At 39.5% G+C, this 23,822-nt stretch overlaps 1 protein-coding gene across 1 annotated transcript in view; it reads left to right on the top strand.

The window, feature by feature from the left end:
- Nucleotides 1-14,263, top strand: part of DECR1 (2,4-dienoyl-CoA reductase 1) — a 44,038-nt gene extending 29,775 nt beyond the window's left edge. The window contains exons 6-10 of the mRNA XM_027561595.1: nucleotides 5,133-5,232; nucleotides 10,414-10,486; nucleotides 12,340-12,486; nucleotides 12,967-13,029; nucleotides 13,132-14,263. Coding sequence (XP_027417396.1) covers nucleotides 5,133-5,232; nucleotides 10,414-10,486; nucleotides 12,340-12,486; nucleotides 12,967-13,029; nucleotides 13,132-13,191 — 443 coding nt within the window. The 3' untranslated portion in view covers nucleotides 13,192-14,263. The remainder of the gene's footprint in view (nucleotides 1-5,132; nucleotides 5,233-10,413; nucleotides 10,487-12,339; nucleotides 12,487-12,966; nucleotides 13,030-13,131) is intronic.
- The last annotated feature ends 9,559 nt before the right edge of the window (nucleotides 14,264-23,822 follow it).

Here is a 23,822-nt window from a genome sequence, read left to right as displayed (position 1 = left end):
TAAATATATCATGCCACTCTCTTCTGGTTTACAAGTTTAGTTAAGAAATCAGCTGATAGCCTAATGGGAGTTTCCTTGTAGGTTATTTGTCATTTCCCCCTTGTTGCTTTTAACATTTTATCTCTGTCTTTAATTTTTGTCAGTTTGATTACTGTGTCTTGGTGTGTTCCTCCTGGGGTTTATCCTGCCTGGGACTTTCTGTGCTTCCTGGACTTGGCTGACTACTTCTTTTCCCATGTTAGAGAAGTTTTCAGCTATTAGTTCTTCAAATATTTTCTTAGATCCTTTCTGTCTCTCTTCTTCTGGGACCCCTGTAATGCAAATGTTGATGTGTTTAATGTTGTCCTTAAGGTCTCTTAGGCAGTCTTCATTTCTTTTCATTCTATTTTCTATATTTTGTTCTGTGGCAGTGATTTCTACCGTTCTGTCTTCCAGGTCATTTATCTGTTCTTCAGCCTCAGTTATTCTGCTGTGGATTCCTTCTAGTGTATTATTCATCTCTGTTTGTTTGTTCTTTAGTTCTTGTAGGTCTTCTGTTCTTTTTCCAAGATTCTGAATCATATTCACTATCATTCTGAATTCTTTTTCTGGGAGGTTACCTATCTCCACTTCATTTAGTTGTTTTCCTGGGGTTTGATCTTGTCCCTTCATCTGGACACAACTTCCTGCTTTTTCATGCTGATTAACTTTCTGTAATGTGGCTTTTGTTTTAGTCACAGTGGGACTGTGGTTCTTCTTGCTTCCTCTGTCTGCCCGCTGATGGAGAGTCTTGTGTAAGCTTCCTGATGGGAGGGACTGGTGGTGGGAAAAACTGGTCTTGCTCTAGTGGGCAGAGCCTTGCTCAGAACAGCTTTAATCCAATTATCTGCTGATAAGTGGGATTGCGTCCCCTCCCTGGTCGTGTTTTGGCCTGAGCCAATCCAACCCTTGGGTCTATGGGCTCTTGGTCTGGTTACTGGTGACCTTCAAGAGGGTTTACATCAAGGGGGACCTTCTGAGACTGCTGCTGCCTCTTCCCTGCCTCCTGTCGTGAGCTTCTGCTGACCCACACATGCACAGGAGACCCTCCAACACTGGCAGGTAGTTTTGCTTCAGTCTCCTGTGTTGGGGCGTGGGGGGTGGTGGTTACTGCTGCATTTCTCTGAGTCTTGGTTCACACAAGATTTTGTTTGTGACCTTCAAGACTGGAGTCTCCGTTTCCCCCAGTCCTGTGGAAGTCTTGTAATCAGATCCCTCTGGCCTTCAAGGTCAGATTCCCTGGGTATTCCAGTCCCTCTGTTGGATCCCCAGGTTGGAAGCCTGACGTGGGGTTTAGAACCGTCACTACAGTAGGAGAACTTCTTTGGTATTATTTTTCTCCAGTTTCTGGGTTGCCCATCCAGTGGGGTTGTGATTTGATTTTATCATGATTGTGCCCCTCCTACCACCTCCCTGCAGCTTTGTCCAAAGACAAAGAATATGCTTTGGAGTATCTTTTTCTGGTGGGCTCCAGTGTCCTTCTGTTGAGGGTTGTGCAATTACTAGTTGTGATTATGGTGGTCTTGCAGGAGGAGATGAGCACACATACTTCTATTCTGATGTCTTGAACAGAAGTCTTTTCTACTATCTTTAAAAAAAATTGTAAGTATAGTTGATTTAAAATATTCTGTTAGTTTCAGGTGTATAACATAGTGATTCAATATTGTTACAGATTATACTCCATTTAAAGTTACTACAAAATAGTGGCTGTGTTTTCCTGTGCTGTGCAATGTGTCCTCATTGCTTATTTTATACCCAGCAGTTTGTGTCTCAACCCTGTATTCCTATCTCACCACTCCCTTCTTTTTCACCTCACTGGTGACCACTAGTTTGGTCTCTATATCCATGGGCCTGCTTCTGTTTTGTCATATATATTCATTTATTTTAGATTTTGGAGAAGGAATGGCAACCCACTCCAGGATTCTTGCCTGGAAAATTCCCTGGACAGGGGAGCCTGGTGGGCGTCAGTCCATGGGGTCGCAGAGAGTCAGACGCAACTGAGCACACGGTACGGTCCATGTTAGATTTTAGGTTCCAAGTATATGCAATAACGTACAGCATTTGTCTTTCTCTGACTTATTTCCTTAAGCATGATACTCTTTCGGACCATTCATGTTGTTGCCGATGTCACAATTTCGTTCTTTTTTATGGCTGAGTGATATTCCATTGTGTATATATACATCACATTTTCTTTATTCATTCATCTGTTGATGAATGCTTAAGATTGCTTCCATATCTTGCCAATTGTAAATAATGCCACTATGAACATTGGGGTGCAGGTATCTTTTCTAATTAGTATATTCCTTTTCTTCATTTCATTTCTTTCCAACAATGGAATTACTGGATCATGTGGTAATTCTACTTTTAATTTTTTGAGGACTCCATACTGTTTTCAATAATGGCTGCACCAATTTATAGTCCCATCAACAACATATTAGGGTTTCTTTTTCTCTACATCCTTGCCAACATTTGTTATTTGTAGACTTTTGGTGATAGCCATTCTTACAGGTGTGAGGTGATGTCTCATTATGGTTTTGATTTATATTTCTCTGATGATTAGTAATGTTGAGCATTTTTCTTATGCCTGCTGGAGATCTGTATATCTTCGTTGGAAATAGATTATTCAGGTCTTTTGCCCATTCTTTAATTGAGTTGTTTGGTTTATTTAATATTGAGTTGTATGTGTTATTTACTTATTTTGGTTATTAGCCCCTTATTGGTTATCTTATTTGTCAGTATTTTTTCCCATTTAGTAGGTTTTTCTTTCATTTTGTTCATGGTTTTCTTTGTTGTACAAAAGCTTTTAAGTTTAATTATGTCCCATTTGTTAATTTTTGCCTTTATTCTTTTGTCTAAGGAAACAGATCTAAAAAAATATTGCTATGATTTATGTCAGAGAGTGTTCTCCCTTATTCTCTTCTAGGACTGTTATAGTTTTAGGTCTTACATTTAGGCCTTTAATTCATTTTTGGTTTATTTTTGAATACAATGTGAGGATATGTTCTAATCTTTTTTTTTGCATGTAGCTGTTCAGTGTACAATATCATCTGAAAGGTCTTCATCTGCTGATTCTCTCCTTTGTGTCGTTTCTGAGAGACTGTGTCTGTTATCTGATTTTTTCCCTGGTTGTTTCTGTGTCTTTTCGTGTGTAGTGATTTTGGGTTGCGTGCTATAAATCTTATGTCATTGAGCTGTGTGCATGTGTGTGTGTGTATGTGGTATGTCCATATGTGTATGCACTTCTATTTCCTTTTGAATTAAAAGCTGGTGGATCAGGTGAGTCTAGAGTAGACTTTATTTTGGGCTAATTAAATCCTCCTACTTTGGCCACCTGATATGAAGAGGCAACTCACTGGAAAAGATCCTGATGGTGGGAAGGATTGCAGGCAGGAGGAGAAGGGGGCAACAGAGAATGAGATGGTTGGATGGTGTCACTGACTCAGTGGACATGAATTTGAGCAGACTCTAGGAGTTGGTAAAGGACAGGGAAGCCTGGGGTGCTGCAGTCCATGGGGTTGCAAAGAGTCGGACACAACTTAGCAGCTGAACAACAAACACCCTCCTACTGATGCACAGCCCTTCTGAACTTTCCACTGAAAGCTCTGATACTCAACAAGGCTACGTGGACTCGCTTATCTCCCAGCCTATGTGTACTCAGGGAATTGTTCCGTTTATGACTCCCGGGTAGCTACTCTTCGCCTGGCCTTATGGACGCTCAGCCTAACAAGTACATTTTGGTGTCTGACCAGACTCAAGGATAGACTATGCCGATTTATGAGGCTCTGTCTTTACATACTTTCCTCTTTGGGGTTAATCTCCTCACAAATTCAAACTTCCTCATTCTCCCCAAACTCCAGTCTGTCTCCTAGACACAGTGATAATGCTATATTTTACTGTTTTCCCACTCCTTATGCCACAGTCTGGAGAAGGCAATGGCAACCCACTCCAGTACTTTTGCCTGGAAAATTCCATGGATCAGAGGAGCCTGGTGGGCTGCAGTCCTTGGGGTCGGGAAGAGTTGGACACAACTGAGTGACTTCACTTTCACTTTTCACTTTCATGCACTGGAGAAAGAAATGGCAACCCACTCCAGTGTTCTTGCCTGGAGAATCCCAGGGACAGCAGAGCCTGGTAGGCTGCCATCTATGCGGTCGCACAGAGTCAGACACAACTGAAGCGAGTCAGCAGCAGCAGCATGCCACAGTCTATATGACATATGTATATACGATATATACTACATAGATTGTAATATACACTATAATATGTATATATATATGGAGTACATACTGTAGTATATGTATAGTACCTTTATGTAAAATGTGATCTTAGGGCTCATTTCATTTGTCTTTCTTCTCTCAGAAATTGCTGTCTTCCCTCCCTGCTAAACAGTATCTGAAAATAGTTGTATCATATATTTGCTACAATTTCTTTATGTTTCAGGAGGAAGGCAAGTCCATGGTGCTGAAGGCAGAAGTCCCTGCTAATTTAGTTTTAGTTCTGATTTATTCCTGTTTAAATGGGTGGATCGGAGAAGGCAATGGCACCCCACTCCAGTACTCTTGCCTGGAAAATCCCATGGATGGAGGAGCCTGGTAGGTTCATGGGGTCGCTAAGAGTCGGACACGACTGAGTGACTTCACTTTCACTTTTCACGTTCATGCATTGGAGAAGGAAATGGCAACCCACTCCAGTGTTCTTGCCTGGAGAATCCCAGGAACGGGGGAGCCTGGTGGGCTGCCGTCTCTGGGGTCACACAGAGTCGGACACGACTGAGGTGACTTAGCAGCAGCAGCAGCAGCAAATGGGAGGATAGCTAATGGAAATCCTATCCAGCTGTATGCAGGGCCTCTGAGATTTGAGCCTAGGTATTGACTCAGCTGGTATAGAATTTTGATTAAGATTGGGCCATCCTGAATGACAGCAAGATTACTAGCAAAGAAAGATGAGACACTTTTATTAGATTACTGTTTCATTAATTTAGCCTTAGTAAAGTTTTAAAAAATTCTTCTGTTTTGGTTATACCGTCTTGAACCAGATCCCATTATTTTAAATGTTTTCCTGATGTGAATTGGTTTAGCTGTATTGTTAATTACTGTATCATTTAAAAATATTAGGAGCATCATTTCTTGCTATTACCACCATCTATGCTGAGACTGGATCAGGTTTTGTAGTACCAAGTGCTTCTGCCAAGGCAGGAGTGGAGGCCTTGAACAAGTGAGTACTATCTTGTTAATCTTCTATTACTGGGTATATAGTAATCTAATAAGTACTTTCAGGTTAATCTTGTCCCTGAAGATGACATGCTTTGAAAGCCTGTGCAACTAAATTCCTGCTTTTTTGTTTCTTTCCAGAGAAAACTAAAACAATGACTAATTTGGATTTGCCAGGAGACACTGGGTCTCATGAATAGGTCTTATTTTTCTATTAGCTGCACTGTCCATTAGAATTCTCTGTAGTGATTAAACTATTCTGTAGATCTGTACTCTTCAGGAGCTACAAGCGGCCATTGAACCCTTGCATTGTGGTTACTGCGACTGAGAAACTAATTATTACTTAATTTTAATCACTGATCCAGTACGACTATATTATAAAGTTTGAGAAAAGGGCTGATAGGAACTTAGACTGGAGTGTCCATGTGTCTCTACTTGTACCCTCTCTGACCTCCCTTAAATGTGCTTTCATCCTTCTATTGTACTGACTATACTATTATACAGGATTAATAGACTAGCATAGACAGTGACCACTTATCAGGTCTTTCAGCTTTTTCTCAGCAGTATATGATTGCTTTTTGAATCTGTTCCCCATTGGACTTCCCAATGTCTTTGTTTTAATGTAAGTTCTTATCACTGCTTTTCTTCTTATTGTAATAGCCCCATAATATGCTTCTCTGCTGCCAGTTTATTTTTTATTCATGTTCCCACCAGATTCATCTTTCTAACAATGTATGTCTGCTGTTACAATTCCCTAGCTAAAAACCTTATATCATATTTCTATTCATCTTTGGAATAAAAGCCAAAACTCAGTATGATATTCTAAATGGACTTGCCTTTGGCCTTTCTGTATTCATTGGCTTGTTAGATCAATATCTATCGTGTACCTTTTGCGTACATGGCACTTCTACTAGGTAGAGGGATATGGTAGTAATGGAAATAGAACAATCCTCATTCTCACCGAGCTTGTATTCTTTTACCATTTTTCCTCTGCTTTAATCACTGATATTTCTGAGCTCTATACTTACTTAAACACATCATGCACTTTCATATATCTATGCCTAGATTGTGCTGTTGTTAGAATTTGCTATAATAGATTTCACCTCCCTTCAGAGCTCTCATATCCCACCTCTTCTGGGATATTTTTTCTCATTTCTTGGAGTAACAGGCAAGCTTGGCCTTGGAGCACAAAAGGAAGCAGGGCAAAGGCTAACATAATTTTTGTCAAGAGAACGCACTGGTCATAGCAAACACCCTCTTCCAACAACACAAGAGACCACTCTACACATGGATGCCACCAAATGGTCAATACCAAAATTAGATTGATTATATACTTTGCAGCCAAAGATGAAGAAGCTCTATGCAGTTAGCAAAAACAAGACCTGGAGATGATTGTGACTCAGATCATCAGCTCCTTATTGCAAAATTCAGACTTAAATTGAAGAAAGTAGGGAAAACCACTAGGCCATTCAGGTATGACCTAAATCAAATCATTTATGATTATACAGCGGAGGTGACGAATGGATTTGAGGGACTAGATCTGGTAGACAGAGTGTCTGAAGAATTATGGACGGAGGTTTGTAACATTGCACGTGATGAAGTGACCAAAACCATTCCGCAAGAAAAGAAATGCAAGAAGGCAAAATGGTTGTCTGAGGAAGGCTTATAAATAGCTGAGGAAAGAAGAGAAGCAAAAAGCAAGGGAGAAGGGGAAGGACACACCCTACTGCTGCTGCTAAGTCACTTCAGTCATGTCTGACTCTGTGCGACCCCATAGACGGCAGCCCACCAGGCTCCCCGATCCCTGGGATTCTCCAGGTAAGAACACTAGAGTGGGTTGCCATTTCCTTCTCCAATGCATGAAAGTGAAAAGTGAAAGTGAAGTCGCTCAGTCATGTCCGACTCTTAGCGACCCCCTGGACTGCAGCCCACCAGGCTCCTCTGTCCATGGGATTTTCCAGGCAAGAGTACTGGAGTGGGGTGCCATCGCCTTCTCCGAGGATACACCCAACTGAATGCAAAGTTTTAGAGAAGAGCAAGGAGAGATAAGAAGACCTTCTTAAATGAACAATGCAAAGAAGTAGATGAGGAAAACAATAGAATGGAAGTGACTAGAGATCTCTTCAAGAAAATTGGAGATATCAAGGGAACATTTCATGTTAGGTTGGGCACGGCAGATGATGGAAACAGTAAGGACCTAACAGTAGCAGAAGAGATTAAGAAGAGGGCGAAAGAATACACAGAAGAACTATACAAAAAAGGTCTTAATGGCCCGGATAACCATGATGGTGTCACTCACGCAGAGCTCGACATCCTGCAGTGTGAAGTCAAATGGGCCTTAGGAAGTATTCCTATAAACAAAGCTGGTGGAAGCAATGGAATTCCAGCTGAACTATTTCAAATCCTTAAAGTTGATGTTGTTAAAGTACCGCACTCAGTATATCAGCAAATATGGAAAACTTAGCAGTGGCCACAGGACTGGAAAATGTGTTTTCATTCCAAACCCAAAGAAGGGTGATGCCAAAGAATGCTCAAACTACCGCACAATCGCGCTCATTTCACATGGTAGTAAGTGATGCTCAAAATTCTCCAAGCTAGGCTTCAGCAGTACATGAACTGGGAACTTCCAGATGTACAAGATGGGTTTAGAAAAGGCAGAGCAACCAGAGATCAAATTGACAGCATTCAATGGATCATAGCAAAAGCAAGAGAGTTCCAGAAAAACATCTACTTCTGCTTCATTGTCTGTGCTAAAGCCTTTGACTGTGTGGATCACAACAAACTGGAAAATTCTTAAAGAGATGGGGCTACCAGACCGCCTTACTTGTCTCCTGTGAAACCCGTATGAGGGTCAAGAACCAACAGTTAGAACCTTACATGGAACAAGTAACTGGTTTACAATTGGAAAAGGAGTACGACAAGGCTGTATATTGTCACCCTGTTTATTTAACTTCGATGCAGGATACTCATGCAAAATGCCAGACTAGATGAATCAGAAGCTGGAATCAAGATTACTGAAAGAAATAACAACAGCCTCAGATATGCAGATGATACCACTCTAATGGTAGAAAGTGAAAAGGAACTAAAGAGCCTCTTGATGAAGGTGAAAGAGGAGAGTGAAAAAGCTGTCTTGAAATTCAACATTCAATAAACAAAGATCATGGCATCTGGTCCCATCACTTTATGACAAATAGGGAAAATTGGGAGCTGTGACAAACTTTATTTTCTTGGGCTCCAGAATCATTGCAGATGGTGACTGCAGGCACAAAATTAAAAGCAAAGACATCACTTTGCTGATTTAGGTCAATATAGAAAAGCTATGGTTTTTCCAGTAGTCATGTACAGATGTGAGAGTTGGACCATAAAGAAGGCTGAGCACTAAAGAATTGATGCTTTCAAACTGTGGTGCTGGAGAAGACTCATGAGAGTCTCTTGGACTGTGTGGAGATCAAACCAGTCAGTCCTAAAGATAATCAACCCATTATTGGCAGGACTGGTTTTGAAGCTGAAACTCCAATACTTTGATCACCTGATGGGAAGAGCTGACTCATTGGAAGAGATTCTGATGCTGGGGAATATTGAAGGCAAAAGGAGAAGAGGGGTGGCAGAGGGTGAGGTGGTTAGATGGCATCACTGACTCAATGGACATAAATTTGAGCAAACTCTGAGAGATAGTGAAGGACAGGGAAGTCTGGCGTTCTGCAGTCCATGGGGTCTCAAAGAGTCAGATAGGACTTAGTGACTGAACAACAATAACCCTTTGCATGTTTATGCTAATCTAATGAGAAGAGTAACACATTAATAAATGCCATCTTGTGTTATAGATTCTAAAATGAAGGTGCACAGAAAAGGGCATGGTAGACCATTTTTAATATATTATTAAAGCTGTATAACTTCCCCACTAGGATCTGTGTACTGTGAGAGAAGAAAGCAGATCTTATTCATCTTGCTCATTGCTCAGCAAGATCTGGTACATAGCCAATGCTCAGTTCCTGCTGAGCTACACAATTCTCTCTTTTGAGTAGTTTTAAGGTACTTTGTAACATATAAACTAATAATACACATTTCTCTGGGAGACAAAATTGTACTTTACTCAGCAGTTTAAACTTAGTCTGAATAGAGATAATTACCATTTTTAAGGTCAAATGATAGTGGAAATAAGAGCTTAGAACTTGACTATTTTGACACCATTTGTACAATATCTATATTTGTTTTGTCTAGATCTTATTAGATATTTCAATTTCCTGTTCTTTAAGGGCCATGAGCCTGTGCTGCTTTTTTGGTATTATATTACTACACGGTGAATTGCACATAATAGATGCTCAATAACTCTGTATGTTCTTCCCCAGCCTGAGTTCCCTTCAGCCCTCTTCCATACCTTGTAGCACAGTCACACCAGATAAGGTCTTTTAGGTCCTGGAGACTGCGTGTTGTTATGCCTTTGTCCTGCATACCCACTGGCCCACATACCTGGGCAGTCTTCTTTTCTCCACCCTCCCTTCCAATATTTTCCATCCTCTTCTCTTTTCCCCTTACTCCCACAAAAACCTCCTAATCCTTCTTCAAGTGTCAGCTCAATTACCACCTCCTGAAGGAAGGCTTCCCTCTTACTCCTGGTAGAGATGGGTACTTCTTCCTCTGAGTCATATTGGCACATATTGCACAGTTTCCATCTTTTACTTGATGAAGGCACTTGTAATGTTGCAGACACTGTGATCTAATGTACTGTAAGTAAAGTTGCATTGAACATTATAGGTGCAGGACTGAACTCCAGAAAATGTGAGGAAGAGACATGATCCTTTCAGTTCTTTGTGCTAAATAATGATACCCTTTTTAAATATGTATACTGATATTGGTCTTCATACTAAAATATGAATGGTAGGTAGTCTAGCATAGTGCTTAGGACACTAAAATGTAAATATTACATAGTACAGAAGAGTGTGATTAAGGGCACAAACTCTTGCGCTAGACTCCTAGAAGTTGACTCACTAGCCATACGACCCAGAGCAAATGATTTATTTTCTCTGTGCCTCAGTTTCCTTGTCTGTAACATAGGGAATAATAGTAGTACTTACCTACTGGAGCTGTAGTTTCTGGCATGTAGTAAGCATGTATTAAGTCTTGGTTAATAGTATTTGTAATTTATAGTATAGTATTTTAGAAATCTGTACTGTTTAATTTTTAGGTCTCTTGCAGCTGAATGGGGTAAATATGGAATGAGATTCAATGTGATTCAGCCGGGGCCTATAAAAACCAAAGTAAGTTTTGGTTTGCTTATGATCACATTTTGAGTGATTAAGAAGTGGACGACTAATAGATACATTCTGAAATATGCAGCATTTTCCAAGGATACCGGAGTTTGGAGCCCTGGTAGAAGGGAAGAGGGTTTTGCTATTATCCAACATAAGAAATAAGGATCTGGGAAAGAAAATAGTAGTTACACAACTCCTTCATAAGGTCTATTTCAGTGTCTTAATATAATATTTTTGGGATCTTCTATGCCTTGAATTTTGGTATTTTGTCTGATTTGCTTTAATGATCTGTTATTATATTTCTTATTTTTTACTATATTTTACAGGTTCTTACTTTGACGTCCTTTTTTAAAAAATCATGGAAATGTAACTATATTTTAAATTTAAGAGATGCTTTCTAAATTGATCATATAAGCTTGGTCTTATATGCAGAAAATAGGTAGCATTTTCTTTGAGTCATATCTGTGCCTTTTCACTTTAAACACTCAGTTACGTATGTTATCTAAGTCCCATGTCTCTGGGATTAAAAATTCTTCTGATGGCATACATTTTACTTGTAATCAGATATTCATTGCAATTCATAATTATCACTTATGCTGTTACAGACATTGCTCAAAAGTTCACAGGCTCTCTGTTCTCTCACATTATCCCAAATAACTTCATTCTCACATCTTTTTGTTTTCATGTAAAGCAGGAATTTTTAATCCCACCTGGAATGTTGCTTTGAAGGCCCAAGTGAAATTTGCTAACTTTAACTTAATAAACTGAGGGGGCTTCCTTAGTGCCTCAAATGGTAAAGAATCCACCTGCAATGCAGGAGACCTGGGTTTGATCCCTGGATCAGGAAGATCCCCTGGAGAATGGAATAGCTACCCACTCCAGTATTGTTATATAAATGGAAAATAATGCTAAGGAACATTGGCCTTATAGGTGGTTCTGGGTTGTTAAATATTAACATGAAGATGGTTGTATTAATTAAGTAGTTTGAAGGGTGGAAAATAGAAACACTGCCTAAGTGAAACTTGACTGAATATCTTATTTGGCACTTAAATTATAAAAAATGATAAAATTAATGGAAAAATAATCCAAATGCACATATTAAAATACTTGATTCAGAGTATCACTGTGTTAAGCACTGTCTGAAAAGGACTAAAGAGTCATCAAAACTTCATTCTAGGACCTCAGTATCTAGGGAAGTCATCTGCATTTTATTATTTATTTAACGTATATTTACCGAGTGCCTTCTGTGTGCAAAGGTGCTGAGAAAGATATAAAAACAGTTGTGACAAGATGCTTGCCATCAAGGAGCTTTAGTCTAGCAGTCTAGGTATGAGTTTTATGCAAACGACAAGCATATAATTTTAAAGAAATTAAAAGAAAATTGAAGTATGGAAACTCTGTAGCCAGAACTGATAGAACCAGGTTTGAGACCTTTGTCTATGATTTTCTTTATACCTGTCTTAGGAAAATCCCATGGAATGAGGAACCTGGTAGGCTGCAGTCCTTGGGGTCGCTAAGAGTCGGACACGACTGAGCGACTTCACTTTCACTTTTCACTGTTATACATTGGAGAAGGAAATGGCAACCCACTCCAGTATTCTTGCCTGGAGAATCCCAGGGACGGGGGAGCCTGGTGGCCTTCCATCTATGGGGTCGCACAGAGTTGGACACGACTGAAGCGACTTAGCAGCAGCAGCAGCATTAGGCAAAATGAATATGGAAGAATTTGGCAAAACTTTTTGCTTATAGGGAGTAAGATATGAACAGGGCTGCCTTAGTAACATTCCATTTATTGCAAATTTATTTCTTAAATAGGATTTTTTTTTTTAAGTTACCTAACTATTTTCTTAATTTCTAAGGGTGCCTTTAGCCGTCTGGACCCAACTGGAGCATTTGAAAAAGAAATGATTGACAGAATTCCCTGTGGTCGGCTGGGAACTGTGGAAGAACTTGCAAATCTTGCTGCTTTCCTTTGTAGTGATTATGCTTCTTGGATTAATGGAGCTGTAAGCATAGTTTTCTTTCTCAACACTTTTGGGAGGTGGATTTGGGGTGGGGAGGTGGATTTGGGGTGGGAAGGTGGATTGTAGAACCAATCCTTATGATGTTGAATGTAAATATGATTTAAAGTATTTAATTAGCTGTATTTAGTATGTTATTTATAATATAGAAATACTAATATAGTTTAAACTTATGGAGTTGATTCATTAATAAATTAATTTTATTAAATGCAAATAACTCTGGTAGACGTGCCTTTAAGCTGATCTTTAAAATTGGGTAGAATTTGAAATCATAGAAATGATGGAGAGAGGATTTTTAAGAGAGTAAATCAATTTAGGTTTAATCGTCAGTTTTGTCTTTAAAACTTGTGCTTGGATTGAAAGTGTCAAAGAGATATTCCAACCAGTTAGGAGGGAGAAGTGGCTAATGGTTCAGAAAACTTTTTAAAAGAAGTTAATTTCACAGCTTTTATTATCATTTTTTAGGTAATTAGATTTGATGGTGGAGAGGAAGTACTTATTTCAGGGGAATTCAACAGTCTGAGGAAGGTAATGCCATTTTGTGAATATAATACAATATTAACAGTGAGGATACTAAGCTTTAAAAACACACAAGAACCTCATTAAATTGACTTTTTCTTTTTGTGGTAGGTCACCAAGGATCAGTGGGACATAATAGAAGGACTTATCAGGAAGACCAAAGGCTCCTAAGACTACTCTGGCCTCATCTTGGTTATAATGGAAATTATGCAGACAATCTATAATGATTTGAATATTTTCAGGTCTAATAAATTGTTAATTAGCATGCATTCCTGGAATGTGTATTATATGCTAGGCCAATGGTAGGTAGATCTTGTACATTAAAAGATGAATAAGATGGGATATTGTCTCTTCAAAGAATTTTTAAACAATAAAAACAGGAAAGTGAAAGGCTATTAATAGAACTGAAAAGTGCTTAGAAGTGCAGAGAAAGGGACAGATATTTGTAACTGGAGAAAATCAGGAGAAACCTAATGGTGGAAGTAGCATTTAAGTTACATGTTAAACCTATGTCTTCAGTGACACAGTGACATGGGGACAGTGTCTAAAAGAAAACAGGGGATTTACAATAAACCTAATAATGGACTCTGTCCTTCCAAGGTATTTCCTTTTCATTGTACTTAGGAATTGTCTTCTTTAACTCAGTATTAATTCAGTTTTAACTCCATTAACTTAGTATTGATTCAAACAAGTTTTTGCCAGGACCTATTTTGTAACCAGAAGTTTTATTTGGCAGTAAAAATAAACCATGAATAATCTACAGCATTTGTACTCTTAAAACTCATTATCTAACAGGATAAATAAACTAGTAAATAATTATTTATGATTCATTGTGATAAATGAATCACAAGGTTCCAGCAGGGTTATGGAGGGGGAAGTAATTCATTCTGTTTCTAGAGTTTAGAGAAAGTAACGCCTAGTAGATAGCATTTCATCTCAGCGTTTAAAGTATATATTCTCTATGACTTACAATTATCAGAAGGGAAGGATGGGGTGGGGATGAATAGACTGGGAGTTTGGGATTGACATGTATACACTGCAGTATTTAGGATGGATAGCACAGGGAACTCTGCTCAATATTCTGTAATAACCTAAATGGGAAAAGAATTTGGAAAAGAATAGAAAAAAAAATTTTTTAATAAAATGCTTATTTTGAAAAAAATAAAATTACTAGACTAGGAAATGCTAAAAAAAATTGTGTGTATTCTCTGTGTAGAAAAGATGAACAAAGCTTATAAAAACTTTTTGTGTATAATTTCATTTTATTCCATATTTAATTTGACTAATTTGTCATCCTAAGAATCAAATAGCAAAAAATCCACAGTTTCAAGTTTAATAGATATAATTTTGAGTTTATATTAAAAAAAGTAGTTTGCTTTCATTATTGTTGTTTAGTCATTAAGTCATGACTGACTCTTTTGTGATTCCATGGACTGCATAGCCCTCCAGACTCCCCGTCCACAAGATTTTCCAGGCAAGAATACTGGAGTGGCTTGCCATTTAGGAATCATTCATTATATGCTCACCAAACTGACTTTCTCCATTGCCTAAGTTACTAAGAGAGGGCACCAGCAGCTTCCATCTTACCTCCTGCAAAAGAATCTAGTTTTCCTGTTTGAACTTATATACTATAAGCCTGATATACAAATCCTTATTACATTGGCAGTTAATTATATGCATTAATTACATTAAATTGTGTACATAAATGGTTTAGAATGAGTATCCTTTACATGTATGATAATTTTGCCTTTTACTGGGACCCCATACCTATCTCCATTTACCTTTAAAAATAACCGTTTCCTCTCTTCTATCCACATCTATCTTCTTTATTTTTAAATTATCGATACTTATTATGGTGTAGGAAAAAAAGTGACAGTAGTTACATAAATGACCTTTTGTAAGTTTCATCACTCATTTTCTTCATGATAAAATTCAAAATTGCAATATCTGCTTCACAGGGTTGTGATGAGGATTAAGTGAGATAACTAAAAACACCATGTTAAGTGTCAAGCACACAAATGAAAGATAAGGCCCTTCTGTTTTTCTGCTCTTTGATTTTTAAGAAATTATTATTATAGAAAATGTGAGAATAGAAAAGAATAAAAAATTTGAAAGCTAACTTCCTAAAGAAAACTTCTGTTAACATTTTGGTATATTTATTTTCAACATTTTGCCTTTTTTCCATTTAATCTTTATTTTTTATGAAAGTAATTTGTTTATATAATTTGAACAGGAAGGAGTACACTGAAATCCCCACTCCAAAGCTGTCTTCCCATGTAACTATCTTCAGTTCTTTTAGTTTTTTTTTCCTGGAATATACATGGGGTTGCAAAGAGCTGGACATGACTGAATGACTAACATGTCTTGGGCTTCCCTTGTGGCTCAGCTGGTAAAGAATCCACCTGCAATGCAGGAGACCCCAGTTCAATTCCTGGTTTGGGAAGATCCACTGGAGAAGGGAAAGGCTACCCGCTCCAGTATTCTGGCCTGGAGAATTCAATGAATTGTATAGTCCATGGGGTCACAAAGAGTCAGACATGACTGACTTTCACTTCTGCTTCATTGGCTATACTAAAGCCTTTGAATGTGGGGTCACAACAAACTGTGGAAAATTCTTCAAGAGATGGAAATACCAGACCATCTTACATGCCTGCTGAGAAACCTGTGTGCAGGTCAAGAAGCAACAGTTAGAACTGGACATTGAACAATGGACTGGTTCCAAATTGGGAAAGAAGTATGTCAAGGCTGTATATTGTCAATCTTTTTAACTTATGCAGAGTACATCATACGAAATGCTAGACTAGATGAATCACAAGCTGGAATCACAGTTCTCAGGAGAAATATCAACAACCTCAGATATGCGGATGATACCACTTTTATGGCAGAAAGGGAAGAGGAACATCACCTCTTGATGAAGGTGAAGGTGAAAGAGGAGAGTAAATAAGCTGACTTGAAACTCTACATTAAAAAAAAATGGAAAATAGAAGGGCAAAAAGTGGGAACAGTGACAGATTTTATTTTCTTGGACTCCAAAATCACTGTGGACAGTGACTGGAGCCATGAAACCGAAAGATGCTTGCTCCTTGGACGGAAGGCTATGACAAACCTAGACAGTGTATTAAAAAGTAGACACATCAATTTGCCAACAAAAGTCTGTCTAGTCAAAGCTATGGTTTTCCCAGTAGTCATGTATGGATGTAAGAGTTGGACCAGAAAGAAGGCTGAGTGCAGATGAACTGATACTTTCAAATTATGGTGCTGGGGAGTCTTCTTGGACTGCAGTCCCTTGGACAGCAAGGAGATCAAAGAAGTAAATCAATCCTAAAGGAAATCAATCCTGAGTATTCATTGGAAGGACTGATACTGAAGCTGAAGCTCCAATACTTTAGCCACCTGATGCAAAGAGCTGACTCATTGGAAAAGACCCTGATGCTGGGAAAGATATAAGGCAAAAGGAGAAGCGGGGGCAGAGGATGAGATAGTCAGGTAGCATCACCAACTTGATGGACATGAATCTGAACAAACTATGGGAGACCATAGAAGACATAGAAGCCTTGTGTCCTGCTGTCCATGGGGTCACGAGGACTTGGACATGACTTAACAACTAAACAACTCCAGATTTCTTTTGATTTCCAGTTGCATGGAATAGCGTTTTCCATCACTACACTTTCAGTCTGTATGTGTCCCTAGGTCTGAAGTGGGTCTCTTGTAGGCAGCATATACACAGATCTTGTTTTTTAATCCATTCAGCCAGTGTGTGTCTTTTGGCTGGAGCATTTAATCTGTTTACATATAAGGTAATTATTAATATGTACTTACTACCGTTTTGTTAATTGTTTTGTTTATGTGATTCTTTTTCTTCTTTTGTGTTTCCTACCTAGAGAAGTTCCTTTAGCATTGTTTTTCAGGCTGGTTTGGTTGGGTTGAATTCTCTTAGCTTTTGCTTATCTGTAAAGCTTTCAATTTCCCTATCAAATCGGAATGAGATTCTTGCTGGGTAGAGTAATCTTGGTTGTATGTTTTTCCTTTTCATCACTTTAAATATATCCTGCTACCTACCCCCTTCTCTCCTGCAGAGCTTCTGCAGAACCTTATGGGGATTTCCTTGTATATTATTTTTGCTTTTCCCTTGCTGCATTTTTTCTCTGAATTCAATTTTGAATTAATTTTTGTTAGTTTGATTAATATGTGTCTTGATGTGATTCTCCTAGGGTTTATCCTTTATGGGACTCATTGGTCTTCCTAGACTTGGGTGGCTATTTTATTTCCCATGCTAGGAAATTTTTTTCTGTAATATCTTCAAATAGTTTCTCACATCCTTTCCTTTTTTCTTCTTCTGAGATTCCTCTAATTCGAATGTTAGTGCATTTAGTGTTGTCCCAGAGTTCTCTAAGACAGTCTTCAATTCCCCCCCCCCCCACCTTTTTTTTTATTCCACTCTTTGGCTGTTATTTCCACCATTCTATTTTCCAACTCATTTATCTGTTCCTTTGTCTCATTTATTCTGCTATTAATTCTTTCTACTGTATTTTTTATTTCATTTGCTGTTCATCTCTGTTTGTTCTTTAGTTCTTCTAGGTCTTTGTTAAACATTTATTTTCTCAGTCTGTGCCTCCATTCTAAGATTTTCAAACATTAATATTATTAGTCTAAATTCTTTTTCAGGCAGGTTGCCTATTTCCTCTTCATGTATTTAGTCCTATAGATTTTTACCTTGGTCTTTCATCTGTAACGTATTTTTTTGTCATGTCATTTTTGTTTTTTTTTGATAGATTCCTGTCTTCTGGTTGTTTGGCCTGAAGTTTCTAGCACTGGGAATTGCAGGCGGTTGGGTAGAGCTGGGTCTTAGTGTGAGACGTGGACCTCCAGGAGACCTTACTTTGATTAATAGCCCCTGGGTGCTGATGTTTTCTGTTAATCCAGGAGTTTGGACTTGGCACTCCCAGTACAGGAACTCAGGCCTGACCTCTGGCCTAAGAACCAAGATCCTGCAGGTTGTGCAGTGTGGCAAAAATAATAATAAATAGCAGTAACAAAGAATACCAAATAAATTGAGAAGATTAACATTAGAAAATATATATATGAAACAACTGGAAGGTAAAACTGAACCCCAATAACAAAAACAAAAAACTGCTTCTGTCCTTGGAGTATCAGGCTTGGGGCCTCCGCAGGCTGCCCTGGGCTGAGTGCTTGGGGGACTGCCAGTAACTTCTGATATCTGTTCCCTGAGGGTCCCTCCCCATCCAGCTTGTCTCTTCCTCCTCTGTGAGCAGAGGGGGCCTTGGAAGGTGGAGGACCAGGTGCAGGACCTCAGCAGGTCCCCCAGGCCAAGTTGGTGCGGGGATGTGACCCCCATACCCTTCCTGACCCCGCTGGCCCCTCAAGGTAAGTGTGCCTCTTCTTCGGCCTCCCCTTCTTCCCCCTCCCTCCCCACAAAGTCCTGCCCTGTTGCTCAGGGGTTCATTCCATCCGCCTGGGTGTTGAGGTCCCCACAAGCATCTGGCAGTGTCTTGGCTGTGCAGAGATGTTGACTCCATGTGCTCCCTCTCCTCCATCTGGACTCTTCCCCTTTCACCCCTTCATTTTATAAAGAGAGCTGAAGCTCAAGGAAGTTAGGACTTGACCAAAGTCATGTATGGATGCGAGTGTTGGACAGTGAAGAAAGCTGAGCACTGAAGAATTGATGCTTTTGAACTGTGGTGTTGGAGAAGACTCTTGAGAGTCCCTTGGACTGCAGGGAGATCCAACCAGTCCATTCTAGAGATCAGTCCTGGGTGTTCTTTGGAAGGAATGATGCTAAAGCTGAAACTCCAGTACTTTGGCCACTTCATGCAAAGAGTTGACTCCCTGGAAAAGACTCTGATGCTGGGAGGAGGAGGGGGGACAGGAGGAGAAGGGGACGCCAGAGGATGAGATGGCTGGATGGCATCACTGACTCAATGGACGTGAGTCTGAGTGAACTCCGGGAGATGGTGATGGACAGGGAGGCCTGGCGTGCTGTGGTTCATGGGGTCGCAAAGAGTCGGACACGACTGAGCGACTGAACTGAACTGCAGGTCGTATGATTAAGCTAAGCTTATGTTTCCTGCTCAATTGGACCAGTTTTGTGGCATCATCATTTAAACCAGGAGACAACAATAAGGTCTTTATGAGATACAGTTCTATCACAAAAGCTTTGAAAAGAAAAAGGCCCATTAATTTTTTCAGAATGGGGGAATTGGTTCTTGATCAATTTTATTTTGTTGTAACTGAACATAAAAATATTTGTTGTATTTTCATAAATTCATTCACAGCCTCAGTCCCTTTAACTTCAATTTCCTTCCAAGGTCTTGCAGTTCTCAAGTGTACAGTAAAATAACCCTTGGGTCTGGAGACAGAAAACATGGTGCTTAATACAAAATCTCAACTCCTTACGCTGTGATCTTGCCTGCTGTATTTTATACACCGTCTCCCCTCACCCAGGCTCACAGCAGCTTTCTTTCTATTCCTCAGAATTATTCGGCCTAGGGCCTTTGCACTTGCTGTTTATTAATCCTATGAATGTGCTTTTCCTTATCTTTATATATCTGGCTTTTTCAGGGATGCTTTGGACACCATTAATTTTTCAAAAATAATTTTAGCTGACCTATGATCGCTAAAAATACTCAGATCATGAATTTTCACAAAGAGAATTTGGTTGTATAACTACTAAGCAGCTAAGAAACAAAATACCACCAGGGGTTCAGAAGCCTTGCTTATGTTCGCCGCTGTCACTCCATTTTTCTCCCTAAAACTAACCGGTATCTCGACTTCCAACATCTAAGTTAAGCTGATTTGAAGTTTCTATTTAGAATTATAAAACATGTATTCTTATATTTTGGATTTTTATCTACATAGCAATTGCTTTGTCATTGTTCAGTTGCCAAGTTGGGCCCAATTCTCTGCAACCCCATCAACTACAGAATGCCAGGTTCCCCTACCTTCACCATCTCCCTGGGTTTGCTCAAACTCATGTCCATTGAGTCAGTGATGCCATCCAACCATCTCATCCTCTATTACCCTTTTCTCATCTTGCCCTCAATCTTTCCCAGCATCAGAGTCTTTTCCAATGAGTCAGCTCTTCCCACCAGTTGACCAAAGTATTGGAGCTTCAGCTTCAGCATTCATCCTTTCAATGAATATTCAGGACTGATTTCCTTTAGGATGGACTGGTTGGATCTCCTTGCAGTCCAAGGGACTCTCAAGAGTCTTCTCCAACACCACAGTTCAAAATCATCAATTCTTCAGCACTCAGCTTTCTTTGTAGTCCAACTCCCACATCCATACATGACTACTGGAAAAACCATTGCTTTGACTGGATGGATTTTGTTGGTAAAGTAATGTCTCTGCTTTTTAATATGCTGTCTAGGTTTGTCATAACTTTTCTTCCAAGGAGCAAGTGTGTTTTAATTCCACAGCTGCAGTCACCATCTGAAGTGACTTTGGAGCACAAGAAAATAAAGTCTGTCACTGTTTCCACTGTTTCCCCATCTCTTTGCCATGAAGTGATGGAACTGGATGCCATTATCTTCATTTTTTGAATGTTGAGTTTTAAGCCAGCTTTTTCACTCTCCTCTTTCACTTTCATCAAGAGGCTCTTCAGTTCTTCTTCACTTTCTGCCATAAGAGTGGTGTCATCTGCATGTCTGAGGTTATTGATATTTCTCCCAGCAATCTTGATTCTAGCTTGTGCTTCCTCCAGCCCAGCATTTCTCATAATTACTCTGCATATAAGTTAAATAACCAGGGTGACAATATACAGCCTTGATGTTCCTTTCCCAATTTGAAACCCGTCTGTTGTTCCATGTCCAGTTCTAACTGTTGTTCCTGACCTGCAAACAGATTTCTCATGAGGCAGGTAAGGTGGTCTGATATTCCTATCTCTTTTAAGAATTTTCCACAGTTTGTTGTGATCCACACAGTCAAAAGCTTTGGCATAGCCAATGAAGCAGAAGTAGATGTTTTTCTTGCTTTTTCTATAATCCAATGGATGTTGACAATTTGATCTCTGGTTCCTCTGCTTTTTCTAAACCCAGCTTGAACATCTGGAGGTTCTCAGTTCATGTACTGTTGAAGCCTCACTTGGAGAATTTTAAGCATTACTTTACTAGTGTGAGATGAGTGCAATTGTGCAGTAGTTTGAACATTCTGTGGCATTGCCTTTCTTTGGGAAGGAAACTGACTTTTCCAGTTCTGTGGCCACTGCTGAGTTTTCCAAATTTGCTGACATATTGAGTGCAGCACTTCAACAGGATCATCTTTTAGGATTTGAAATAGCTCAGCTGGAATTCCATCACCTCCACTAGGTTTGTTTGTAGTGATGCTTCCTAAGGCCCACTTGACTTCTCACCCCAGGATGTCTGACTCTAGGTGAGTGATTGAACCATCATGGTTATCGGGGTCATGAAGATCTTTTTTGTATAGTTCTTCTGTGTATTCTTGCCACCTTTCCTTAATATCTTTTGCTTCTGTTAAGTCCATACCATTTCTGTCCTTTATTGAGCCCATCTTTGCATGAAATATTCCCTTGGTATCTCTGATTTTCTTGAAGAGATCTCTAGTCTTTCCCATTCTATTGTTTTCCTCTATTTCTTTGTACTGATCACTGAGGAAGGCTTTCTTATTTCTCCTTGCTATTCTCTGGAACACTGCATTCATATGGGTATATCTTTCCTTTTCTTCTTTGCCTTTCATTTATTGTCTTTTCTCAGCTATTTGTAAGGCCTCCTCAGACAACCACTTTGGCTTCTTATATTTCTTTTTCTTGAGAATGGTTTTGGACACCACCTCCTGTATAATGTGGCGAATCTCTGTCCATTATTCTTCAGGCACTCTGTCAGATCTAGTCCCTTGAATCTATTTCTCACTTCCACTGTATAGTCATAAGGGATTTGATTTAGGTCATACCTGAATGGCCTAGTGTTTTTCCCTACTTTCTTCAAATTGAGCCTGAATTTTGCAATAATGAGCTGATGGTGGAACCACAGTCAGTTCTCGGTCTTGTTTTTTCTGACTCTATAGAGCTTTTCCATCTTTGGCTGCAAAGAGTATAATCAGTTTGATTTTGGTGTTGACCATCTGGTGGTGTCCATGTGTAGGCCAGTCTCCTGTGTTCATTCTCATAGTTATATAACATTTCACTGTATGAATATACCAGTTTATTTGCTCTACTGTTGGTAGACATTGGATTGTTTCTAGTTTGGGTTATGTCAAATACAATGCTGCTTGCTATAAAGCATCCTTTTTTTTTTTTTTTTCGGAAGATACATGCACCTTTCTCTGTCAGGCTGCTAAGCCTAAAAGTGAAATTTCTGGATTGTGAAGTGTGTGTGTGTGCTTTGTCACTCAGTCGTGTCTCTTTGCAACCCAATAAACTGTAGCCCGCCAGGCTCTGTTCATGGAATTTTCCAGGCAAGAATACTGGAGCTGGAGCGTGTTGTCATTTCCTACTCCAGGGAATCTTCCTGACCCAGGGATTGAACGTGCATCTCTTGCATCATCAGGCAGATTCTTTACCACTGAGCCACCTGGGAAGCCCATGAAGTGTACATGCATTCAAATTTAGTAGATACTGCCAAATGGCTTTTCAAGGTCTTCACAACTTAAGTGCCCACCAAGCAGTGCATAAACATGTTCACTGTGCCACAACCTCACCAATACTTGGCATTCAAAAATCTCTTTAATTTAGCCTCTCTGGTGAGTGCATGCTAGTATTCCACTTATTTTAATATGATTTCTCCTGATTACTAATACCACTGATTATTTTATTTTTATTTTGGATAGTTAGATATCCTTTTATTTGTGAAATGCCTGTTCAGCCTTCTTATACGTATTTATGTTGTGTTGAATGTAAACATTGTTTTCAGAAATAATGTTTATATATTTGTACCTTTGTCAGTGTTACAAGTCATTGAAGGCGGTCATCAAGTGGACTTAAGTGCAGGTTGACCCAGGAGCTGAGTCTGGGCTCCTCACTCCCTCCTTCCTCGAATGTCCATTTGACCTACCCTTCCTACCACCAGAGGTATTTCAGCCACGAGTACGTAAGGTACTGTGAGACCACCTGGGTTGAATGCATGACTGAACCCAGGGTCAATGCTCTATAGAAACTCTCAGATTCAGGTGGGTGAGTGTGGAGGTCTAGTCACTTAACACCCAAGCCAAACCTTGTATGTCAATTTCCTTACTTACTAAAACTGCCACCTACCAGTCTGGAGTGGTCTGCCTCTTTCTTAGGTTTCTCCATGCCCTCTGTGTACTGGGGCCAGTTTCGGGTTTCACCTGGGAAACTCTCAAGACTGTGAGCCAACACAAATACCTTTTCACATGCTGGTGTTTGGTTTTCAAGCTACAAGCAACTTTGTTCTCTTAATAGCATATTTTTGGGAACAGAGTTCCTAATTTTAATAGAGTCCAATTTTTCAGTCTGCTTTTTCATAATTGGTTAAGGAATTTTTCCATGCTTGAAGTATTAGAGATATTCTCTTGCTGTCTGCGTACACTTCCCATTTAGACTGGTAACATACTTGGAATGGATTTCGTGATATGAGGAAGGTGCTATATGAGTTATCTTACATTTGTTCTTTCAGATTCATTTTCCATTCTTTGTTCTGTTCTCTGCTCCGGGAGGCTGGCCTGTCACCTATATGCAATTGTGACTAATTTAGCTGAGTTGTAAGAATTTTCCCTGGGAGTGCTTAGGAGTTAAAGTCCACCCTGATCGGCCAGGTGCTCAATTTGTGGCCCTTATAACTGTCAGCACTCTAGGAAGTTCCCTCAGACAT

The sequence above is a fragment of the Bos indicus x Bos taurus genome, chromosome 14 (assembly GCF_003369695.1).
Source record: "Bos indicus x Bos taurus breed Angus x Brahman F1 hybrid chromosome 14, Bos_hybrid_MaternalHap_v2.0, whole genome shotgun sequence".
NCBI classification, from domain to species: Eukaryota; Metazoa; Chordata; class Mammalia; order Artiodactyla; family Bovidae; genus Bos; species Bos indicus x Bos taurus.
This window is presented reverse-complemented; position numbering and strand designations above follow the sequence as displayed.